At 34.5% G+C, this 21,778-nt stretch overlaps 1 protein-coding gene across 3 annotated transcripts in view; it reads right to left on the bottom strand.

Moving 5' to 3' along the window:
• The window catches only part of LOC118267831 (protein sprint), a 215,199-nt gene that overhangs the window by 125,874 nt on the left and 67,547 nt on the right, over positions 1-21,778 (bottom strand). Inside the window, exon 2 of one of the 3 annotated variants that reach the window (XM_035582065.2) lies at positions 18,931-19,173. The exons of 1 other annotated variant lie outside the window; for it this stretch is intronic. In XM_035582065.2, the coding sequence (XP_035437958.2) occupies positions 18,931-19,085 (155 nt within the window). In that variant the 5' untranslated portion in view covers positions 19,086-19,173. Of the gene's footprint in view, positions 1-18,930; positions 19,363-21,778 lie in introns of those variants that run through there. One more of the 3 variants, XM_050694387.1, reaches the window with a different exon arrangement.

The raw sequence follows: 21,778 nt of genomic DNA, 5'->3' as shown, positions 1-21,778 counted from the left end.
TTAAGTTTATTCTTAGTTTGGAAGATTGTGGCCTTTTATGTGAGAAAAAGCTTTGGATATTTTATTTAAGTTGTGATATTTATTTTTTTGTAAATATTTGTAAATTAACTTTTATGTCACATTTTGTCGACACTATAATTATATTAATGTATCTTTTTTTCTTTTTAATTATAGTGTACAATAAAGATTGTTCTGTCCACGGAATAGAAAAAACTAGGTTCTGTCTATCTATCTACATCTGTGTGAGTATGTAGGTAAGTAAACTTTCTTGCTTCTTTTGGCAAATCATAGCCACAGTCAAAAATAATATTTCATTTTTCATGTGACATATCATAGCCACAAGTAAAAATAATTAATCTATACTAATATAGCAAAAACCCATTACTTAGGTAAATATGATATTACTGAAATATAAAAAAGAAGTGACAAGAGTAAAATTTTATCTACGCTTATAAAACATTATTTCCTGCAAATTCCCCAGAAGAACCATTAGCTAAAAACCATCCTTATAAGAGAGAGTCTTGGTAATATCAATTCGCGTGCGTCACTCTTGATATACCGATCATCATTTGTTTGACGTGGAGCCGTAAGAGGGACCTCTGAGACGTCTAATTGAAACAAATATTTGAGGAGAAATATTCGGAGGGAACGTTAGGGATGTACTCTTGCAACGCGTGCTAGTTTGATGTCGATAAGTTTGAACCTTTATGTAATATCGATGAATTGAGTTATCTCAATGGTAGTATTAGGTAACATCCTTTAGTACTTCGATTTTGTTTTGAAATATTATTTTTCTTTTGTTTTTTTTTTTTAAGGATCACGAGTTTTCTTTTACGCATTGTCTTTCTAATCTAACTATAGTGCGCGCGCAACTAGTTGGCGGCTCGTGTTAATAAATTGCTGAAATTTTTTTCTCTTCTTCCTCCTCTCATCTTTTATTTATTCTTTTCAATAATTTAACAATAAAATTATTCTTCACAATATTCTTTATAATTTCAGTCCCATATCAGCAGTAGTTGCTGAGTATACACTCTCCGTTTCTGTCTTTGAATTTAATTTTGATTAAAAATATTGATCGTTATCAGACCAGTTTTATTACAATCAAACTCAATTCAACCTTTTAGGAATTTTAATAATCAGAAACTATCGATAGCCTATCGATATTCTCCCATCACTATTCATCGGTAACGTCCGTATTGAATCTAAAAGCGCTTTCATTTCCAATCAATTTCATAGAATCTGCTTTGTGATGTTCAGTGAACGTTACGCGACCCAATTTTTAACACAAATTGGTTAAGATTAGGAGTCGTCCGTCATTATTTATTTCTAAGAACCTTTTAAACTAGGGATGTCTTCCAATATTTCAATCTGTTATTTTATTTCCTGAAAATGGTGAATATATTTTTTTAAAACGTTGCCCCACTCTAGGATTTTTTCCTGTGTCGTGGGTCCGTTTACAAACATACAAGTACACCTACACATGACACCCAGATCCAAAACAAGTTTTGTGGATTTTTATGAATTGTTATTTATTCATTGACAAAAAGCGTGTTACAGTTGTTTAATAATTAATCAAAAGGAATCCGAAAAGAGAATTACTATGTCATTTTTGTTAGTCACCATTGAATCAAATGTATGTAAGTAGGTACCGAAGTCATAATTAACTCTTCAACTAATGAAGAAATCGAAATACATAGGTATAAAGCTCAAGCAAATAGACAACTATCGAGTTAACATTTCAACTAAGTAGTTACTATAAATTCAACCTTACGCAATACAAAATTAGGTGTCAGTTCGTAAGGCTTAAATTCTTCGTTAGTACTCTATGAGAAATGCCAAGGATATAATTCGTGGGACTAGATTGTTACTAGTATGAAATACTGAAGTAATTAATGACTGGTAGTAACAATATTGCAATATTACTATTCTATTACTGAAACAGACTAAGGCGTTACTGGACTAACTGCCGCACTTAGAGACATTTAATGATTTTTAAACTATTCCTTAGTATCGATTTTGTATCGAAAACCATTGCTACTGTGAGTGTGGCAGTAAACCTACTGTGCTCTTTCTTAATATACGTGAGTTAACCGTGATTTTCTAGGTAACATACAATACTCGAAAAATAAGTGCGTTTTCGACTTTTGGCCTTTCAAAATTTTGTCACAAAGGAATAATTACTCAAATGGTCCACCAAATTACCGTACGATGACTTACATTGAAATCAACTGATTGATTTGGCATTGAATCCCACTTATTTGGAACAGCAGTTTTATGGACTGAAATGCGCAAAAAGATTCATAATTTACTTCTTCTTTACTATAGGCCATCTTTACATAAAAGGGTTTACCAAATTCTTCAAACTGGGCAAGTGAATCGCAGTTTTAGATTTAATAGAGAGCGTCTCTTTCTATCATTTTCGAACGATTAAATAGAGCTTATAGAATAAATGCCAATAAAAAATTAAACATTGCGTTACTATAAGAAATGCATGCATGAACAGTCTTTCGACGTAAAGTTCCAAAACTTTTCCAAAATATGCTCAAGTCAAGTGTACTCAATTATTTGACACGATGTTCATTAAGAAAGTTCAAGTCGTAAGTGGTCGCTAATGGCAGTAGGAGTACTTTTAGACGTGGAGACAGATGCAATGTATGGTACCTAACTAAATGCCACGTGGAGAGACTTGTAGTTCTGACAGAAGACGACTATAAATGCTAAACAGTAAACACTATTTATGCCAAGAAATTGAATTTACTTTTGGCATTTTCTTTTTCTATTATCTTAATCTGATTTTGCTTTATGATACTTAAGTTCATTGTTTCCTTGAGTCTAGCATAGGATTCAAAGTTTATGCAAATTATAGGAATTTAAGGGGTTATGTTGTTGGGGAATCGGTGATTGGGAAGATTTTGAAGGGCCCTTACTATCACAACGAAAGACAACGAAGCGTTGTTTCGTCGGTTGTTGTTGGTCGTGGTATCACTCCGATCGAGCTGGCCCATTCGTGCCGAAGCATGGCTCTCACACACTTAAAATATTTAATGTTTAACTTACGTTATTAATATTAACATATTCCTACTATTAAATACCTATAAGTCAATAAAATATTGTTAAGAACCAATCAAATTAAAATTAAAAGCAATAAATTCACCTTTAACAACCTAGTTTCAATCACAAGCTCAAAAGCATTTATCAACTAATAAATAACGATACGTATTACCTCAGAGCATCAATAAACTCAATTGATGTACACCAATTCGTGCGGAGATTTCATTTGTATTACAACACATATCTATTAAGATAGAGTGGCCGATATAAGGCTGAATAATTCGTGTCTTGTCCCGTGTTATTGCGAGGCCTTGACAAAACTCCTGCCATCTATAACTCGGTGAGCGGCTTGTGTTTGGTTTGCTTCTTATATTACTTTACTAGCTAATTTCGCGCGGTTTCTCTTGCTGCTCAGCTTCTATTGTAATATTTATATTTAGGCTATAGCCTAACTTGATAAAAAGACTATCCAACATAAAAATATTTATCCGGAGCTGTGGACAACGTAACAGGTTACCGGGTTCCCGGCTCAAGACAGAAGGAGAAACGAAGTGGTTGTAAGTCAGTAAGAGTCTGACACTCCCTCTCTTATCGCCTAGTCCAGGACGGGAGAAGTCTTTGAATGATTTTTCCCAATGATTTTAAAAACAAAAAAAAAAGCATGAAAAGATTTATTCAAATCGGACCAGTAATTGCGGAAATTAACGCATTCAAACAAACAAACTCTTCGGTTTCATGTTTTTGTATATAATAGATATGAGTAAGGTACAATTATATTTGCTGTTCCTTTGTTTAAGGCATTGTTTGTCTTTAGATATTTATTGCTGATTCTGAACGAAGTAGCTTAACCCGATTGCTAGATTGTCTACAGTTATGGTTTAGTTGAATTCAAGTAAGAAAATGATTGCTTTGTAAATTGTAGATAGAAGGTTACTAAACCACCATTGTCAGTATTTTAAATGATGTTAATAATTAATTATTACTCAACATCGTAGTAGTTGGACTACTAATGAATGAATTATATCAATTAAGTTAGAAAGGGGTTACGTCTGTATTAAGTGGGCTACTCTATTGTCAGCATGTCATTAATTCCTTTAGCACCCTTAATTTATCCTATTTCGCCAAAATCACTGTAGTTCAGTGTTCATTTTGATAATCGTTAATATCGGATAGATTGCTGCGGGCAAAAAATTCATACATACATACATATCGTCACGCCTTTAATCCCCGAAAGGGTAGGCAGAGGTGCACATTATAGCAAGTAATGCAAAAAATTCAAATGCAAATTATAAATCTTTATTTGTTTTCTTTAATGGTGGTAACAGTTCAGGACTCTGTTGGGCACAACTTCAGTCTAATATCTTATATCTTCTATTTCTTAATAACACAAGTAGGAGCCATGAATATAAATTGCAAATGAACTCAATCAATATAGGTACCGTACCTAAAATACATAATGTAATAGACACATTTCAAGTTAACATCAATTGTTATATTTGAATAGCGTTTTATAACAATAGCGTCAATATATATGACAGGTATCGAATATCATACCTACCTACCTACTCTACAGTTATCGATCTTTTGATTATTTTGATAGATCAGATGATCCGTTTCATCATACTATTTAGTATTGGTATTGGTAAGGTACTTGACCTTACCAATACCAAGTCAAGTAGGTATGTAATGAATGAGTACAACAGCGTCGAATGGAGATTGTGTTGCTTTTTTAATTAGGAGAAGAGATTGAGGTTCTGTTGCAATTTGGTTCTAATGAAAATTTCTTCACTTTTTAGCTGATGACTGGCAGATTAATATAGTCAGCTATTCAAACACACAGTTAGGTATTGATCAGTCGTTCTCGCTGGTCACGACTGGTTTAAAAACTGAAGAAATGTTCATATTTTATATACTTAACACCAACATTTAACAATTACTTAAATACTCAAAGAGCAAATTGCATTAACTGCAATCGTAAACTCGATAAACTCTTATACGTTTATGCAACTACAACTGCAACTAACTGCTGCAGTAACTTACTTAAACTTAGCACCGGTAACCAGCCGTACTATTCTGGAATTTGCAATGCCACTTTTGAATCCACGATGAGATATAAGTCTCATAATATCGTATCATCACGCCATTTATTCCCAAAGGGCCATTATGTTGTACAATGTACAGTTGTACACCCACTTTTCATTATTTGTATTTATAGGTATAAAGTCTCATGTCATAGGAGATAAGCCTATTGCCATTTACGGGGCGCAATGCCAGACTCCGTGCGTAAATATCCCAGTGTTACTTTGTCCAAACCGGGAATCGAACAACAAACCCCTGGCCCAGCAGTTGCACTTGCAACTGCTAGACCAATGAGCCAGCATTTGAAGTCTCGTAATATGAAAATATGTAAGTGATTTCGCCACGAGCACCACCAGGTAATGACAGAAGTGAAAACAATAATTAGACCAGGTGAGTATTTTGAAGTCTAACTTGACTTACGAGATGAAATTATTTACCTACAATTTTCAGAATAGTGCTATTCTGTAGTAGTCTGGCTGGTAGTCGAAACACGCCCCAAGTAATAAGGCTTTTATTATCTTTCGTATTGCTATTTCGTAAGTTAAACTTTATTGCGCTAAGTTTCGCAGTTTAATTATAGAGAGTACAGTATAGTTGAGTGTCTATTATTGAGTTCTGAGCCTTTTTAGATCTTATTTTATTGGCGATATTGTGTCATTTCTTATAGGGTGCCTGTATAGAAGAGTGGTAACATTATCATAGATAGTTTCTACCAATAAAAGGTAGATTATGTTCAATTTTAATGATAGAACGTATCTAGTAAATTAATTCAAATTAGATGGAGGTATTTTGGATGGGATATTAATATAATAATATTAAATGCAACCTTTTATAAGCGTAGACATAATAAACGAACAATTAATAAATTGTGTTTTTTTTAATTAACCAATCATAATAACACTTATTTCATTGAAAAAAAGGCTAGAAACTTCATATTTATCATCAAATTCCGCAGATAAACTTTTTCACAATACATCCAAAAGTAAAAAAAAAACAACTAATAACTTAATTGACCAAACCTAGATTCACCTGCACAAACACTAACAAACGACATGTACAAAACATCCCACATCTTACCTCAAGCAAAATTTGCCTCAAGTGTCCTACACATGGTCCCAGCTCGCACCGGTCCAACGCCGCCATTATTAAGACAATTAACACCGTGACTAACTTGAGACAGGTGTGCAAATTGTCAGACAAGACCCTAAACATGTCTGGACTGAGGACCAAGACCTCTCCATTAAACTATTTACTTGAACCCTCTCGTTTGTCAGACTAAAGCTATTCTCTGAATATGTTACAAACTAAATTTGGGATAGCTACTCAAGGGCCCTACATATTTGATTAAATTATTCAAATTTCCTGAGATGGGTCAATAATGCTTGTATAGCCCTTAAGTTATGTTGTACTTTTTTGGATGACATCTTTGAATATCGTCGAGTAGTTGCAAGTCTGAATGAGTTGCTCTATCAAGGTCATTTTAAATGACTTAATGGAACATCATCACGTTGTAAGATCCAAGATGTAGAAGCTACACAGGTTTGAAGATTCATCATTTTATAGGTAGATTCATTGCTTCCTAAAGTGGTTAGGAAACGCAAGATAATGTTTGATAGCTAGAATTAAATATCTTGCAGAAAAGGCACCAAAAAACCTCCTTTCGTCAGTAACGTTATGAATTTCAAAACTAAAGTATAGTCTTACACCGAACGCAATTTCAGACTAAGTGCAGTTACTGAGATATTTTGTAAAAAACCTCACTAATATTTTACACCATCTAGAAATCAACCATGAAACTCCTTGCTAGGTACTCTCACTTGCAAATACTCAACCTAGCCAGGCAGTCCCTTTACAAGCAGTTACTTGAATTCAAGGAAAACTAAAAAGACAAAAAAGCACTTACAATTTTCCTTAACATAATTAAAGTCCGTTTTTCAAAGAGATTTCGCTTGGCAACTCTTAATTTACTTGGTTGTTGCGGTATACTTACTTAATAAGTTACTACAGAGAATTTACTTACCTTCCGTATAAAAAGGAATTAATTCGCTAACCTATTTGTTTAAAAAGGAATGGAAATGAGGAAAGTTAATGTTGTTTCTAGTGTTGTAGAATAATTGTAAGTTTGAGCCGTAATCGTTAGATAAAGAGACTAAAATGCACGAGTTTCATGAATAATTTTCATCACACTATCACATTAATATTATAAATGTGAAAGTTAAACAAACTTTGGATGTTTGTTCGTCAAACACGCTGAAACTACTGAACGGATTTTGATGAAATTTGGTATACAGGTAGAGTATGAGCTGACTTGGGTGATAGGATATAAGCTTGTTATCCCACGGCAACGCAGGTGAAGCGATCATCTTGACAGATGAATAAACAAATCAATCACAAACAATCAACGGTACTTTTGAAACATAAACAATCAAAATCAATAAAATATCTCTTAATCAGTCCCTTAGCGAAGTCCTAAAGTAATCTTATTACATTATTTGTAAACACTTTAACTTCTATCTTATTTTGTGCAAATCGTACATTTATGTACATGGTACTTTATAATACGTCAATAACTAAGTACCACTTAACAATCTCACCCAGAAACTGTGGGCGAGGCTTACGCCACGTCCTGCAGCCGTAGACGCTTAAATATTCAATCAGTACCTAAACAATATAACAGTTGTATTATGATTGTGATTGCAATATCACCACTATCTATGTATTCATTAGTATAGAAATTAATTTAGAATTTTAATTGTAACGTCAATGAAGCAAATCTTAGGAATAAATTGAGATGTAATTCATTATTTTGACAATCTAGTGTTAACGGATTTGGTGTTTATAAGTTCGTATAATTTGATTAATTGCTGGTAATAAATTGTATCAGTGTATTAGGGTTTGAGAGATCTTGATCGGAGCTTTAGACTGCCTGTGTACTGTGTGAGCGGAAAAACGGAGAAATATTAACTAATAAGATTGCGCAAAATCTGTCCACTAAAGATGAGAAAAGGTTTTGCGCAATCCTATGCAGTCCTATCACATGTGTGCTAGGTCTTATATCGGGTGTCCCAAAATTAACGCAAGATTTGAATTTGCTGCCATTTGTGCAGTGAAGTGTTGGCAACCCTGAAAAAAAAGCAATTTGACAGCTAACATTATAGGGTTATTAAAAATGGAGCGTTACACGATAGAACAACGTGTCTTCATTATTAAAGAATATTTCAAAGACATTTCCAGGTCGTGTACTCTCTCGTTTCGGTGATCAAAATTGGCCTCCTAGATCGTGTGATTTAACACCATTAGACTTCTTTTTATGGGGTTATTTGAAATCACAAGTCTATATCAACAAGCCCACAGCCAGCAAGTGCATTAAAGGAGGAGATTCAACGCTGCATCAACGAAATTCAGCCACATTTATGCAGAATGGTCATGAAATTTTCAACAAAAGAGTGCGCATGTGCATGCAAAGCCGTAAGGCCATTTGTCCGATGTGTTATTCCATACATAACCCTATCCTATGTACTTTACGTATCAATAAAAATATAACTATCAAAAGACTAAAAACGGCGTTTTCTATTTAATTCAAATCTTGCGTTAATTTTGGGACACCCTTTACTAAGCTATAGTTTTCAAACTGTAAATGGCAGACGAACAATTTCTTTGACAGACAACATCATGAACAGCCAACATCATGATGTTGATGATATGATGTAGATCACAACAAAACACTATGGACATGTACAAACATAAATGTACAAATAGCTCATTTTGAATTTCCCAAACAATATTATCCATACTATCCATACTTAATACCTATATCTCCTAGTTTCAGAACACAGAGTAGATAACATAAATTACAACCAAAGCCTATTTGCTACCCTCTCAATATAAATTCCAGCTCAGTTACTGCATACCAGCCTTAGACATACACGACCTCATATACAAACGTACATACCTACGTCATATAGGTACTTAGGTTGATAGTCACCACTGAATTGCTAGGGAAAACTATGTGCTAGTATGTATAGAAATTGTTCGCGTTCTCGGGTAACTGTATAGGATGTTCCATATCTGAGGGATGTATTGAAAAGCTATATTTAGTTCGATAGATATTCCGATCAAAAATTTTATTATAGTGTTGTGTTTTAGTTTACTTTTTTCTTTTGTGAACTTCTTTTTCATCTTCGTTGTGATTTTTTTTTTGTTTTTAATAGTCATCTCTTTTTAATAACTATCATGAGACATACTCAATTAACTAAAAGTCACGGAATACTCACGTAAATTAATAGAGAAAAATCTCTACTAGTTTCGAGTCATCATGAGCATTGTCGCGCAGCCTACTGAAGGCTGTTTTTCTCCTTTAATTTACGCGAGTAAAATCGTGACTTTTAGTTAGTCATCTCTTTTATTTGTTTTAACGCGTATTTTTCAGGTATGCACCTTTAAAGTGGGTACTAACTGTCAAACATTTGAAAATAGCCGTCGGTAAAGTACTGTGCAACATTTATCACCCTGTGTATAGATAGGTAATATGGCTTCAACTGATGCGTCTGTTATATTCTGATATTATTTTACGAGAAGATATTTAATAAGAAAATTGTACTTTGGAATTTTAATCTACAATATTGCTAGACTAGACAGACGATAAAACAAAAACTATGTGGGATCGCGAAGTTAAAGGACTTATAGATCTACGTTTATTATACAACTTAGACAATGCGTACTTATAGTGTTATTTTTAAAATTAATGGTGGTTTGTTAAAAAATAAAACTAACCAAGTTATTTTTGTAGTTCAAATATATTTAAAATCTAAAGTACTAGTTTGAACAAGAATTGCTAAAAAATAATCTCACATATTTTGAACCGAATGAACACCGTTAAGACCATTGAATAAATAATATCATAACACCATGGCAAGCCTCATATATCACAAAAGCGATGCTGATGCACGCTACATTAGGAATTTTACAACCACATACAAAGCTAGCTACATAGTAGAAGTAGTTAATTTAGCAACAATTATGATACAACAGTCTCGAGTCGTATTTATTAAACAAAAGCTAGATATTACCATTTTCCTATAAAACTTTGACTGACGATACTTATTGAAGGGCTTGAAAGGTCTAGCCATGACAGGGACCCACAGATGGGGCCTAGTAGGGTTGATGCCTGATCCTACCTAGCGGGTTTGCCGGGGCTCCGGCTCGAAAAACATGAGTAGGAACGGGGTGGTTTTTAGTCAGTAAGAGTCTGATACTCTCTCTCGCCTCGCTCAAGGCGAGAAAGAATTGGTTGATTTGCCTCCCTCAAAAAAAAAGCTATGACGGGGATGACAAACTATTAGTGCGTCACTAATCATTAAATTGACGGTTAGCAACGCATTTGTGTTATTCTCAGTGTTGCAGAGTAGTTGAGAAATCTCTGAATTCGATTCGATTCAACTCGACACAAGTGATGTCAACAATTAATCCTAATTCACGGATTTCGGATTAATTTTGGCTGTTAGGCTCCCTTCCAACTTACCATCCGGACATGCGTCCAGCTACTTTATTGCTACTATATTAACTTAAGAGTCAAAATATTTATATTCTAAACTAAATTAGTTTTTTTTTTCAATATTAGTCCATTTGTATTTAAAGGTTCGCCATCCCTGAGCAATGACATATTAGATTTAAAGATCGTAAGTCGACGGCCGATGGTCCCGGCTTCGGCTAGACGATAGCATCAATTGCAATAAATGTCGTCGTAAGATTTGAAGGAAATTGTAGCTTATTGGTAGGTAACAAAGCATTCTATACAGGAAGTTGCTTTATGATTTGAAAGACAAAATACATACATATATTGCTGAATTATTAAATGTTCAGAAAATATGTGACTTTTTTATGGTAAACGAGCATACTTATGCCTTAATGGTAAGCAATTGCGCCCACGGATATCCGAAACACCAGAGGCGTTGCAAGTGTGTTGCCGGCCTTTTGGGGTTGGGAATTTAAGGGTTGTTGGGAAATCGGAGATTGGGAAGGGGGAGTAATAGAGCCTCCGGTTACCTCACACACACAACGCAAGCGTTTTTCTGTGAGGCCGTGGTATCACTCCGGTCGCGCCAGCCCATTCGTGCCGAAGCATGGCTCTCCCACAATTAAACTGTTAGCATTAAGTGCACTGTTTCATGGTTACGCATTACAATAAGATACATAAACATCACTTTAGAACCATCATTGCTCACTGCCCAGTCTTTTGCATAAGATTATTAATCTCATATAAAGTAGGCGTGAAATAAATGAGAACGGAAATTATTATGCGATTATCTCACGGATAAATCGGCAAATGCATGCATTAGCTAGACCCATATTTAATTACAATCTAAACTTTGAAAGCATCCTCGTTTTAGTATATTTAAGTAATATAGATAATTAATTAAGTAAATCAGGTATTATTAAGAGCAAATTCTAACTATACCAAATACTGACTACCATCTCAAATAGCTGCTATTAAGCTTATATAAATTAATACGCAACTTATATTAGTGTAAGGAATAATCCCTTGTAAAAACGTACTACACATAAAATTGTACACAATTTTCTTTCACCACTCATCCATTTTTAATCTCATACGCCAATTCCAGATCATAAACTCAATGTCAGATCCAAGTCTTAATTTTTATGCGAGTTATTAAAGAAAGTTAGCTCATAACTGCAATGGCGTGACTCATGCGCTTACCGCAAGTTTGGCGATTCCGTGGGATTATTACGGGACGTGCAGTCGAAGTTTTGCCTTATTCCGGTTTCCGGGATCCTGCGTCTTACAAATTATGGCGTCTTGTGTTGTATGTTAGTAAATATGAGTTGAGATGTGTGGTTGTGGGTTTGTTTGTTTGATTAATAATACTCATAATATCATATTTAATTAAATGTCATTAAATATATAGAGTCATAAAAAATATTATTAAATATGATTGATGATGAATATCATTATATCATATTTTATATGATATTTTTGGGTACTTTTAGGTACATACGTTTCCTTATTCTGCGTATTACTTCAATGACCATGGGTTTTACATCAATAATACTCTATAATTATATTGTATTCAAGCTGGACGATACAAAAAACTCTCTTGCAGAGACTGGACCAAGATACTAAATATTAAAAAGTTGACAACCATTATACCTACTGGTACGCAAGATAAAAGGAAACACCGAAACCATTAACAAAAATAAATTCCAAAAAAATAAAAACTCTAAACTAAAAACCGTATCTTACGACAAAAAGAAAAGAAATACGATCTGAGGCTCAGATATAATTTACTTGAGTCGGGCTCGGCCTTCTCAGCACATATTTAATGTTGCGACGAAACGAACTCCTGCAAAACCGTTTCGGTACTCGGGAAACTTTTAATGGAGTGCTGGGCAATTTACTTACGCCAGTCTATTTCAATGGACCTCATCTCGTGTTTAATGGTAAAGCATTTCGACTGGAACTTGACAACCAATCAACCTTAGACGGAAAACTATTTTCTTTTAAATTGATAGTTGGTTTGATAATTAGAATTGTGGGTGGAGGTAATGGGATTACAGTTAGATGTCTAAGATCGATTGATTGAATGGTTTGAATGTATCGTCATTCAAACCTTTTTTTCCCCTGTATGTATATCTTGATAATGTAGAAATGCACGCTATATCGACTTATAGTAACTGGGGACAAACGCAGGTGAAAATGCAGATAGCCACCAGTTACAACAACAATAGAATATTTCAAAATGAATTGGTTTTGAGGAAATAATAAAGTCAATAGCTAAGTAAATAATACTTATCCCTAAAATATCTAGACACAGAGACATTAATCAAAAAAATATTTACACCTCTTCAAACTAAGCCTTTCCACACTTCATTCTCATTTATAGCTACGAAGCTTCAAATAGGATATTTATTCACGATACAGAATAGTCTATTCATTTCGACAAACCTTTAACTCCAACATATATTATAATATCTGATGAAAATCGTAAACCATTTTCTATAGGCGTGTACTTAAAACTTTCTGTAGCACATCAAGTAGTGAGTTATTACCTCACTTCCATATAAGTTGTACTTCGCTCGCATCTTATACTTCCCTTTATCTGCAACCAACGTTTCAGGGCTCTCATTATTTCTTTATAGATAACTGTTCCGAGTAATCAAAGAAGCTATGATACTGGTTTCAAATGGGTTTCTATTCAGTTGCTAGACTCGTCTAGTCGTGAATACTAAGAAGATTTTATGAAGAAACGGTAGCCCAGTTATGTTAGAAATCTAATGACCCCGAGCTAAAAATTGTATTACAGGTTCTCAATTGTTATATGTATATAGGTACAATATGTATTGACGCACATTTTTCTATGTTTAAGCTTCTTTTCTTAGATATAAAATTATCGAGAACTATCAATCTCTATGGGCGGCACTATTCGCATACCATCAGGTCACATATAAGCTCGTTTGCCAACTAAAAAAATCTATGTATGTATATCGAAACAAAAAAATTTGTCTTCTCGGTTACATTATAATATGTATAATAAACTATTAGTAAAATTGAAAAAAAAAACGATAACCATCTTCACGTAAATTCGTTATGAAAGTTTTGATCGAAAATTTCAAAGAAGGGTACTTATTTCACAATTTGCGAAATAGCTCCTATCTAAGACAGGTGAGTACCCCTTCAAACGTTTTTCCTTAGATTGCAGTAAAACTGCTTGGTTGATAGATTTTCTGATGGAGACTCGAATCATTTTGCCGTCAATGAATAATATTTGCATAATTTAAAACGGCTGGAGTTTGCATGTCACATAGGAGAGCGCCGTCAGGTATAAATGAATAGATATAGATATATATTGTAAAAAAATAAGGGAATATTTTTTGTTAGAAAATTGTGGAGGTCTACAACTGCAAGCTTTAGCTATTTAATTCAATATTTTTTTGAGGGGAAGAATTATCCAATGACTTCTCTCGCCTTGGGCGAGGCGAGAGGGGGATTCAGACTCTTACTGACTAAAAATCATCCTATTACTGCTCCTACATTTCGAGCTGGAACCCCGGTAACCCGCAGTCCGCAGCTCTGGATTGGATTGATGTTTAATAAATATCTCGTGCACATCAACATTATTTTATCACAAAAACATTATTTTATCTCAAACGTTATTATTATTATTCAAATCTGAACACGCAGGTCAAAAGCTCACAATACATTACATTCACCACAAACCTCATAACTCCATACAGTTAATATTAAACTCTAAATATACGTGTAAGTAGGTGAAAATTTACATAATGCACTTACAGATGCAGTTGTATGCAAAATTATTACATCACTCGCAAGGAACTCGCTATGCGTTCCATATGCGACGAATGCACCGCGGATTTACTAAAAATAACGATCAATGTCAATGCACTTAAATCAGAATTACTTAAGTATACTATAGAAACATACAATGGTTTATCTTTTAATGGATGGGTTGGAAAACTCGGTTATTGGTTTATATATTTTTTTAATGTGCCACTCTTAGTAAGTACATGTATACGTATTCATTTCATACTAAGAATACCGCTACAATAATACAAACTGTAAAAAATAAAGTCTTCTTCTACACGACAGCCGAGCCCATCGTATGTAGCACAGCAAAGCGTCTCTTGATTTTTTTCAGATTTATCAAAGAATTCCAAATAAATCTTAAGCCTTTGTACTTCTTGTAGTCGTAGGTACTTACCATTCATTAAATCACCTACTTATGTATGAATCAGTGCAAGCAATGTTTGTACATAAAACGGTATCATTTAGTCAGTTTGCTGGTAATAATAGAGAATGATTCATAAATATGTGTTAGTGTAAAAGTACTAACTATTGATTTCCTAGTAAAATAATTTAACTGAAACATTACAGTTTTGTCAATACAATGGCACACAGAGGAATTTAACAGTATTTTGTACAGTACGTGGATTGAAATGCCAATTATTTGGACTCGAGGTCGAGCCGATGTATAATATTATATTATTGAACATTTCGATTTTCGCTCAGTACCTGAAAATATCTATTACATGAAACGTCTAGGACCTCTCTTAACCTACTAACTACGATAAATATAAGTCGAAACACAACATATATTTTTTCAAACAAAACACAGAATTAATAAATTTATACCAGGCTCTCATCATACGCGCAAAGCTCACACTAATTGCCCCGCAAAGTTCAACGACCTAAAACAATACAGTAGCAACAACTTCAACAAATTCTTTGCGGAAGAAAATATTCAAACAATTTGCCAAATGTAGGCGGACCACATTATGCAAGAGTGCATTGTCCGTTGCATTATCTCATGGTCTTATATTACATTGTGTTTCGCGATTATAGATAAGATTACGAAACAATGTTCCCTTGAAGATATTAATCACAATTATGGGCAAGTTCAATGAATTTATTGATAATATTTTATGCATTATCCTTTACAGTATGATCAGGTACCAGCTGTATTATTAATGTACCTACCTAAAATTTATGCACTAAGTATTTTACAAAATTAGCATTGTACGTAGAAGTTAAGGTTTTACACACAAGATTCATACATATCTACATATAACATAACGCCAATCTCCCATTGGGGTAGCAAAGACAATGGAACGCCAATTGCTACGAATCTTCATACCTCTTTCGCTTCATCAACAGTCATCAGCCCTTTCACGCAAGCTCGTCGGGTAAGGGTACATTTAATTTTGCCCTTCTTAAATATATCGCCAATTGAGTCGATATATTATGTCCGCCTTATATAAGTTAACTACTACATTAAAATATTTTTATTTTGTTTCATATTATGCAACTCATAAAAAACCAGCACATGCAATAATAACCGCAAAAATATTCTCGAAGCAAAAAATTAAATAAGAATTACGTTCCATAGATTGAACACCACGTCCTGCAATTAAAGGATGCAACATGCAATAAGAGATCCCCCCTATCATTTACTGGCCAGCAATCACGACACCCCTGGCAAGGTAACAAGACCTGTACTTATCGAGAATTACGTACTAGATCTATGAAAGAAAAAATGAAATGTAGTATATGATTTAATGTAGTATTTGTCGGGTAAGAAGTAATGTGGAGTTCTACTGACTCGCTTTGAAATTGTACGGGTTGTACCTACCTTTTCTTCCATACAATATTATTAAAACATTTCATCACAGTGTAGGAGAGCCATGTTTCGGTACGAATGGAGCCGCTCTACCAGAGTGATACCACAGCCTCACAGAAAAACGTCTGTTCGTTGCAGGAGTCATGTTACGTGGAGTTTGTGGAGGCCCAATTATCCCCCTTCCCAATCGCCGATTTCCCCAACAACCCTTAAATTCCTAACCACCAAAAGGCCGGCAACGCACTTGTAACACCTCCGGTGTTTCGGGTATCCATGGGCGTAAATAACAAATATTGTTTTACACCTAAAACCAATATTCAAATTACACCTTTCAAGGCAACCGGATCTCAAGTTATGCAGTTATGCACTACATGACGAGAGACATGTGTATGAAAGATATATTTTACTCTCAATCACTTGAGTAACAAAAACGTACTCAGCCAACTGACCGTATCGAGATAAGAATCAATCACGCAATCACGATACTTGTTTAGAAATATTGAATAATACGACTAATACTAGGACCTATAGCATGTAGATGTAGACATAAGCGATGCTGTAAAAAAACAAGTCCAACAGAAAAATCGATTGGTTTATTCCGAACCATTTAGCATCTAATAACATGGAGTTTGCTGTGATCATAATTGAAGCCCAGGCCTAAGGAATCCGGAACTGCGGACTAACTAGCAGGTTTATCGGGGTTCCGGCTCGAAAAGCCGGAGTAGAAACGGGGTGGTGTTTAGTCAATACAAGTCTGACACTCCCTCTCGCCTCGCCCACGGCGGGAGAAGTTGTTGGATGATTTTTCCCCTTAAAAAAAGGCCTAAGGAAACATGATGAAACTCTAGTAGAAAGAACTGATGATACGATGTTGATGATAAGGAACTAAAAGATTTATGTATTGTCATTCCTCTCCCAATTTAAAATGAAAATTCAAAATCTCTCAATATTCAAAATAGGTACGTATGTAGGCATCAATCAATCAAAACGCATAAACGTTGAGGTTATACAAGTCTTATTTTACGAGGGCTTGCCCAATAAAGCGCCGCGCCGCTTCAAACATTTTGTCAATAGTCTTATTAAGGTCAATCTTGTTGTGAAGCTACATGAACATGCGCTCTTGCAGATTTAGAAATTGCTACGGACTCAACATAATTGCTATTTCGCCGAAGGGGCTAGTAGAACTACTTATTATAAGAGCTCTAAAAAGTTAGTGTAATGTGTTTGTCAGTCATGTTCATAGTTCTGTAAATCAATCACATAACACCAGAATCGATTTATTTATCATGGAGAATAATACTGCTAGCTCTAAGCACAAGAAATATCAATAATTTTAAAGTGAAAATGTTGTCTCAGAGCCTTTAGGTTTACAAAATGGTGAAAAAGACCATACAATTATAAAAAAAAACACCACAATGAAAAAATATACAATTCAATAAACTCACTAGAAACAAATAAGTCCCTGTCATATAGTTACCAATAAGAAGACGGCCGATAGGCTCTCGTACCGAAGACATAATTGCCAATAACCCAAGCTGTCAATGATGTCCAAGTAAATTTAAACTAATGGGTCATAGTGAACGATCGCGGATGTTACCAATTTATCATTTGTAGAACATGGTCAGCCCTTTATTCTTTTCTTTACTTTCAATACACTTTAAGAATTGTTTGTTCGTAATTCTTTATCATTGAATTTATTAGCTAGAAAAAAGTGACCATATACATCTAACATGTATCTCTAAAGAAATTGTGAAAATCGTCGCAAAAATAAATAATCTGAAAGAGTACAAGAAGCTATTCCACAAAATTGAATGGTTATTTTTGCAGTAGTCGAATAAATGTTTTGGAGATCGGGACACTTCTGAATATGAAAGTAGGTTTTCTAATCCCGACAAACAAATCTTATTACGTAAGGGATGAGTGAAAATAGAATACTATTGCAAATTCCCTCGCTATTCGATGGTTGAAAAATGCAACACAATATAAACGAATTTACACAAAATCGCCGAAAACAGCGAAAATTCTTTAAATATTTCATGAAATCCCAAAAAACACAGCTTCTGTAATGCAAAACCCCGCCGACTGCATATCGTTATGCCTCTGTGGTAGCGTTAAATAGTTTATCGTAAGCGTCGCATCGTCTCGCTGGCAACAACAGAGAGTGCAATTGAGCCTAATAAAAATTCAATTCTCGTAATGTGTCCTGTCTCTATTTACTACCTTTAATGCCGCTGCACTGATGCATACGATGAATACCTAATGCCCTTTGTGATTGGTTGTCGTTTTGTGCAAACTTGATTTTGTCTGGCTTGTGCTGGCTACAATAAAAATACATGACGTGTACCACACGTCGATGTCTAAAACAAAGGTGTTATTGTTGTATGACCTTGAACTTTGTCATTTGTTTTTATGAGTTCCGTACAGTTTGTTTTGCGTTAGCAGTTTTGCATAATGAGATCAAAAGCTTCAACAAAGTGCAGTGTATACTGTGTGTAAAAATATTTAGATCAAAAGCGTCTGCAGACTGCATTTAGGTTTTTGTCACCATTTAAAACCAGTTTCGTTTAGTACTGTGCGTAAAATTTAACACTTTAGACGATAAAACTGTTTTATTCTCTCATCGTCTGAATAGCAGTGTATTACGAACCTGTATACAAAATGCCGTCGCCTCACAGGTCGGCGTCCACCGGTCGAGCTGTCGAGTGACGAAGACCAGGCGTCTGACCGGGACACCGCCATGTTCCTCGCCTCCGTGCTCCTCGCGCTCTCCAGCAGGATCGCCGTGTACTTCGTAATTAACATCGCGTGTCACTTTCCTTTTATATTCACTTATCACTGAGACACTGTGCTTATTCGTTTCGACACATTAAACAGACTTCATTCCAGCGTGCTAGAAATTTCATTTGCCAATTAACTTCACGTTCTCAGGTTACCTACATCTCGCTATGTTCCTTAATAGAAACGTGCTTTGAAATTCCGCAATTTCAAAGTAATTTCTCTATAATTTGTGTAACATCGGAAAGCAACAAGTGAACTGACTGCGCCGACATCCGCACCGTCACGGTGTACTGACCACCAACCATCACACGTTATTATCCCTCCGACCAAACAACGGGATATTGTGAATTATGCGTGACACCCACGCGTAAAAGTCAGTAATAAGAACGAGTTTCAAAGGAAACTGAATAAATATTGAAATTAAGCCGTTGAATTGCGAAGGACTAACAGAACTAACATTAGCAATTACTTATAAATTTATACCTAAATAATTCAACAAAATAGCATCTAGATAGGAATCATATAATATCTTCTTAATGATGCTATACATTTTTAAATATAGCTAAAGCTCGTAAAGATTCCATGGACATTATGTAAGGAACTTGAATGCTCACCGGCGTTAGTCATCATCCTCTACAGACTACCTGCAGTAGGTTATTACTTCAGTTTATATCTCCGTCATAAGCTGGAATTGCCGGGAGTATTAAAGTAATTGCATTATTACTTGTGTTTATTAGCTTAGTGTATAATTTTTGATGGACTACTCGACGAATAGTGGCAAATATAATTCTAGTACAGTCAGACACGTAAACAAAGTCATGAGATACTGTCGATTTCGACTTAATATTCTTCTGCAAAATAAATTGTATGGACGAGATAATAAAATTGTCTGCTACGAAAATTTAATTCTTATTTATAAATCTTCTACTCGATAAGGGCCTACCTAAATTGTTTACTCAAGCCTACATAAGATCAATATCGGTAAAATTAAACGAGTCCATTTTGCATAAATATGCATTGAAATAAGTACTCAACGGCGACTGATAATTGGGCAAATGAGGAAACCATAAAAATGTTATGAATATTCATAGCCTTTCGTGTGTAAGTTGTCTATATCAACAATGAGTATAAAAAGCCTTATTCTCTTTCCATACTTATTTTTGATAAGAACGCGGCAACAAGAAGAAAAACTCCAATAGACTGTTTTTTTAATTTCTTTGTCTTCTGAACAATTTCGTTCAGAATGTCCAAGAAAGTGGTAAGCTCAAATTGAATGGCGTAACAAATCTTTGACATAATAAGCTGACAATTAATAAGGAAATAAGGTAAGGTTAATCCAGCGGCTGAGTAGTTAACTATGCTACGCTGTATGGGTTAGATTGCTTTTAAAAAGGAATAATTTTATATAATCTACTACACTGTTTGTTTTTGTATGCAAATTAAGTATCATTAAAATAAATGTAGATCCTTCAACTCATTGCAAGTTCCAGTTGTACCTACTAAAGGTCACTGTTATCATATTAATAATTATTTTAACATTTAATACACAAGCAATTATCCAACCACCCAACAAATACAAACCACAACGCAGTATAAATAACACCTAATAACAATTACTAAGTTTCCAGGATGCAACGTAAACGCAAGACAAGACCAACACGACAGTACTAAGACTGCCGACAATTGTATAAAGGGATGCGGCAATTACACAAAACAAAATGGCTTGTGTCGTTGAACCAGTATTTCAAACTCCACAAATAAACGTTCCATCACATGTTTAGCAATATAGGAATAATGTTTACTATATGTTAGAACGTATTTGGATCAAGGATTAGTTATCAACGAATGTGTTTATACAAAACATTTGTTCAGTTGATTGGAACAGAGATTGTTGGTAGAAGTATAATTTAGATTGTACAGACGGTTTGCTTGTTGAGTTACGATTTATTGCACTGCAATTTGGGTGGTTTACTTGTTCTTCAGTCGTGAGAAATTGGTATTTATCTGTTTATACATTGATGATCTCAGAAAAAACCTTGATTAGAAAGTAGAAATGCAACAGTCGGTCCAGAATACGAATTGAAAAATCAGGTCAAATTAAAATTCTCAGCATCATATGTAAATAAATCAATCGAATTAAGATCATACGTTAAGCTCACAATGTTCAAATTCCCATAAGGAAACAGAAAGATCATCAGCATCCTATCATAATATCACCCAACTATCTTCCCATTCGCAATTCTCCCTAAACTTTGCACCAACGATATCAACAAGCTAAACGATCATAATAAAAACAACGATAACATTACTTAAGTACATTATCATCAACAACTTGACTATGACCTCTACGATACGGTTAATTAAATTTACGTCTAACTTCTATCTTAGAAACTGCATTTCACATAGGTAATGACTGTCATAAATATCTTTCATGGTGCGTTAGTACCATGGTTCGTTGTGGGCCCCATCTTATCTATAAGATCTGCCAAAGATAATTGCAATGGTCTGCCTGGTTATAATATGGCGTGTAAAGAAACTTATCAGTTATCCGAACTGTTATCTCTTCGGACCTTTTCTGTTGATGTTTTGTTCTTAAACGTATAAGGACGTTTGGTAGACGTATAAAGGTCAATTAAGGGCTAAATGTAGATAAAGTTTATTTATAGATTAAGTAATAGATAAAGTTTGATCTTAGTTGTTTTCATTATAGAAAATAG

This window comes from Spodoptera frugiperda, chromosome 6 (assembly GCF_023101765.2).
Source record: "Spodoptera frugiperda isolate SF20-4 chromosome 6, AGI-APGP_CSIRO_Sfru_2.0, whole genome shotgun sequence".
Classification (NCBI taxonomy): domain Eukaryota; kingdom Metazoa; phylum Arthropoda; class Insecta; order Lepidoptera; family Noctuidae; genus Spodoptera; species Spodoptera frugiperda.
This window is presented reverse-complemented; position numbering and strand designations above follow the sequence as displayed.